Source organism: Perca fluviatilis, chromosome 8, assembly GCF_010015445.1.
Source record: "Perca fluviatilis chromosome 8, GENO_Pfluv_1.0, whole genome shotgun sequence".
Classification (NCBI taxonomy): Eukaryota; Metazoa; Chordata; class Actinopteri; order Perciformes; family Percidae; genus Perca; species Perca fluviatilis.
In genome coordinates, this window is record NC_053119.1 from 35,016,677 (window position 1) to 35,019,176 (window position 2,500).

The window sequence follows — 2,500 nt, forward strand, 5'->3', positions numbered from 1 at the left end:
GTTATGCTCTCTCTCTCTCTCTCTCTCTCTCTCTCTCTCTCACTCTCCAGGCCTTTGTAGCTACAGGTACCAACCTCTCTCTTCAGTTCTTTCCAGCCAACCTGCACGGAGATCAGAGGCAGGTCCCTGCAAGGGAGTATGTCGACTTTGAGAGAGAGACAGGAAAGGTAGGACAAGTAAAAGATATCCACAAGCATGCGCGCACACACACACACACACACACACACACACACACACACACACACACACACACACACACACACACACACACACACACACACACACACACACAGTGAAAAGATATTTTTCAGTTGTCTGATTAACCCATCAAACAACTGCTGACAAAATGTCCTATTTAAACATCTATTGGATTTGAAAACCTGTTTGCCATTTATATCATGCTTTAGTCATATAGCATGTGATTCATCCCACTTTGTTGACACACATGACAATGTGAAACTTTTACAGAAAAAAATAGATTTTGGAGAAACTCATACATCTCTGTCTGCTTTTTGGCTTTCAGTTCCTCTTTTATTTCATGAAATGGAAATGAAACGCACTCAAAGACAAAAACATTGCATGCATTTATAAATGCCAATGTTGAGTTTCATGATCCTGAACATGTCAGGATATTTAGGTTGTGTACGTTAGGGGTGTGAATGTTTAGGCACCTCACGATTTGATTCAGAGAGCTACAATGCGATTATAAAACCATTATTGATGCATCAACATTCATGATTTCCATACATGATTTTTTTTTTCAGTGTGTGACTACTCGTTTACAGTTTTTTACAATCACTTTGCTACTAATTTCAGAACCTTGATGTCATTTTTCAAAACTCAAAATGGTCATCACTTCTAACACAGGCTGTCCAATGTTCAAAACATTGCATTGTGCATTCATATCTTTAAAGAAATATTGCACTTTCACAATCATTGGTTCAAAAAACAAAAATGTATTGTGAAATACCATTGAAACGTTACTTTAGATCACCCACACACAAGCTACCCATAGTTTCACTGTGTTATTGTTCGTACAATCATTAAATATTGTAGTACAAAATAGGTGATACATGTTTCATTATGGTACTACATATAAATATATCCCTGTAAAAGTACTGCAGTAGTAGAGAGAATACTACAGACCAATGTGGTACAAGTATATATATATATATATATATATATATATATATATATATATATATATACTGTATTTAACCTTTATTTACAGTATCCAGGTAAGTCGATTGAGAACAAATTCTCATTTGCAACGATGACCTGTCACATTCACACAGTTCCACATTCATACCTGGAAGCTGCCCAGTACAACCACAGTCTGATCTGCTGGCCACTGAGCAGTGTATATATATATATATATATATATATATACAGTACTTTATATATAAAGTATATATAAATTATATATCTCAATCATCAGTAACGAGTTAGATTGGACAAGCAATTCCAAGGGCCTGCATGCATACAGTGCAGTACTGTCAATGCAATAAATAGTCTTAAAGGTGGTACATGGGAGCATAGGGGTGGGAATCACCACAGGCCTCACGATACGATATCATCACGATACTTATGTCACGATACAATATTATTGCGATTTTAAAGATATTGCAATATTCTGCGATATATTGCAATTTATTACCTTTTTTCCAACTTCAAATTTTTCCAAATTTCAAATTATGTCCCCAAAAGAAAACTGTCAACATCTGTTTTGTCTAAAAAGATACATGTCTCTGTTTGTTCATCTCATTTCAATTGTATTGCTGCAAAATGGGATTGTCAAGCAGACCAACACATATATAATAAAAGATCGATACTTGGCGTCTGTGTATCGATACAGTATTGCCACGGAAAATATTGCGATACTATGCTGTATCGATTTTTTCCCCCACCCCCAGTAAACAGTAGTACATTACAGTAAAGAATGATGATGAAATATTACATCCATAGATAATGTAGTCTAATTGGTTCATGCTCCACGCTAACTGGTGACAATGAATCTCGTTATCTTGAAACTTTCATGATCTAAACATGGAATATTGTTTGTCTGTTTCCATACAACTATGCATTAAGAGTAATGCAACAGTTACTTATCATTTTGAGTATTTGTATCGATTGATAGTTAGATCATTGTAATGGAATGAATAGACAATCATCTGAAATGTAATGTGTGAATTGCCTTTTGAAACAGTAGTACTTTGATGTCATATTGAACAGGTGATCTTTGTTAAATGAACAAATGATCTTTGGTTTATGTGTATTGTATCCAAGCAATTGAAACAAGTGTTAGAGTTTTGAAAAACGTGCATTTTGATCATTGGTTGTGAGTTTTGTGTCTAGAGTTTTGAAAAATGACATCAAGGTTCTGAAATTAGTGCCAAAGTGATTGTACAGGGGATATAATGTTGAGAATTGGGGATTAAAATCTCTGATTGTTGAGTTTTCTGCATCAAGACATAATCTTTCAAGAGAGAATCATGATGCA

General features: G+C 34.9%; 1 protein-coding gene across 4 annotated transcripts in view; it reads left to right on the top strand.

Annotated features, from left to right (window-relative positions):
* The window catches only part of cbfb (core-binding factor subunit beta), a 44,859-nt gene that overhangs the window by 7,096 nt on the left and 35,263 nt on the right, over positions 1–2,500 (top strand). For all 4 annotated transcript variants that reach the window (XM_039808034.1, XM_039808035.1, XM_039808037.1 and 1 more), the window contains exon 3: positions 51–167. In XM_039808034.1, coding sequence (XP_039663968.1) covers positions 51–167 — 117 coding nt within the window. The remainder of the gene's footprint in view (positions 1–50; positions 168–2,500) is intronic.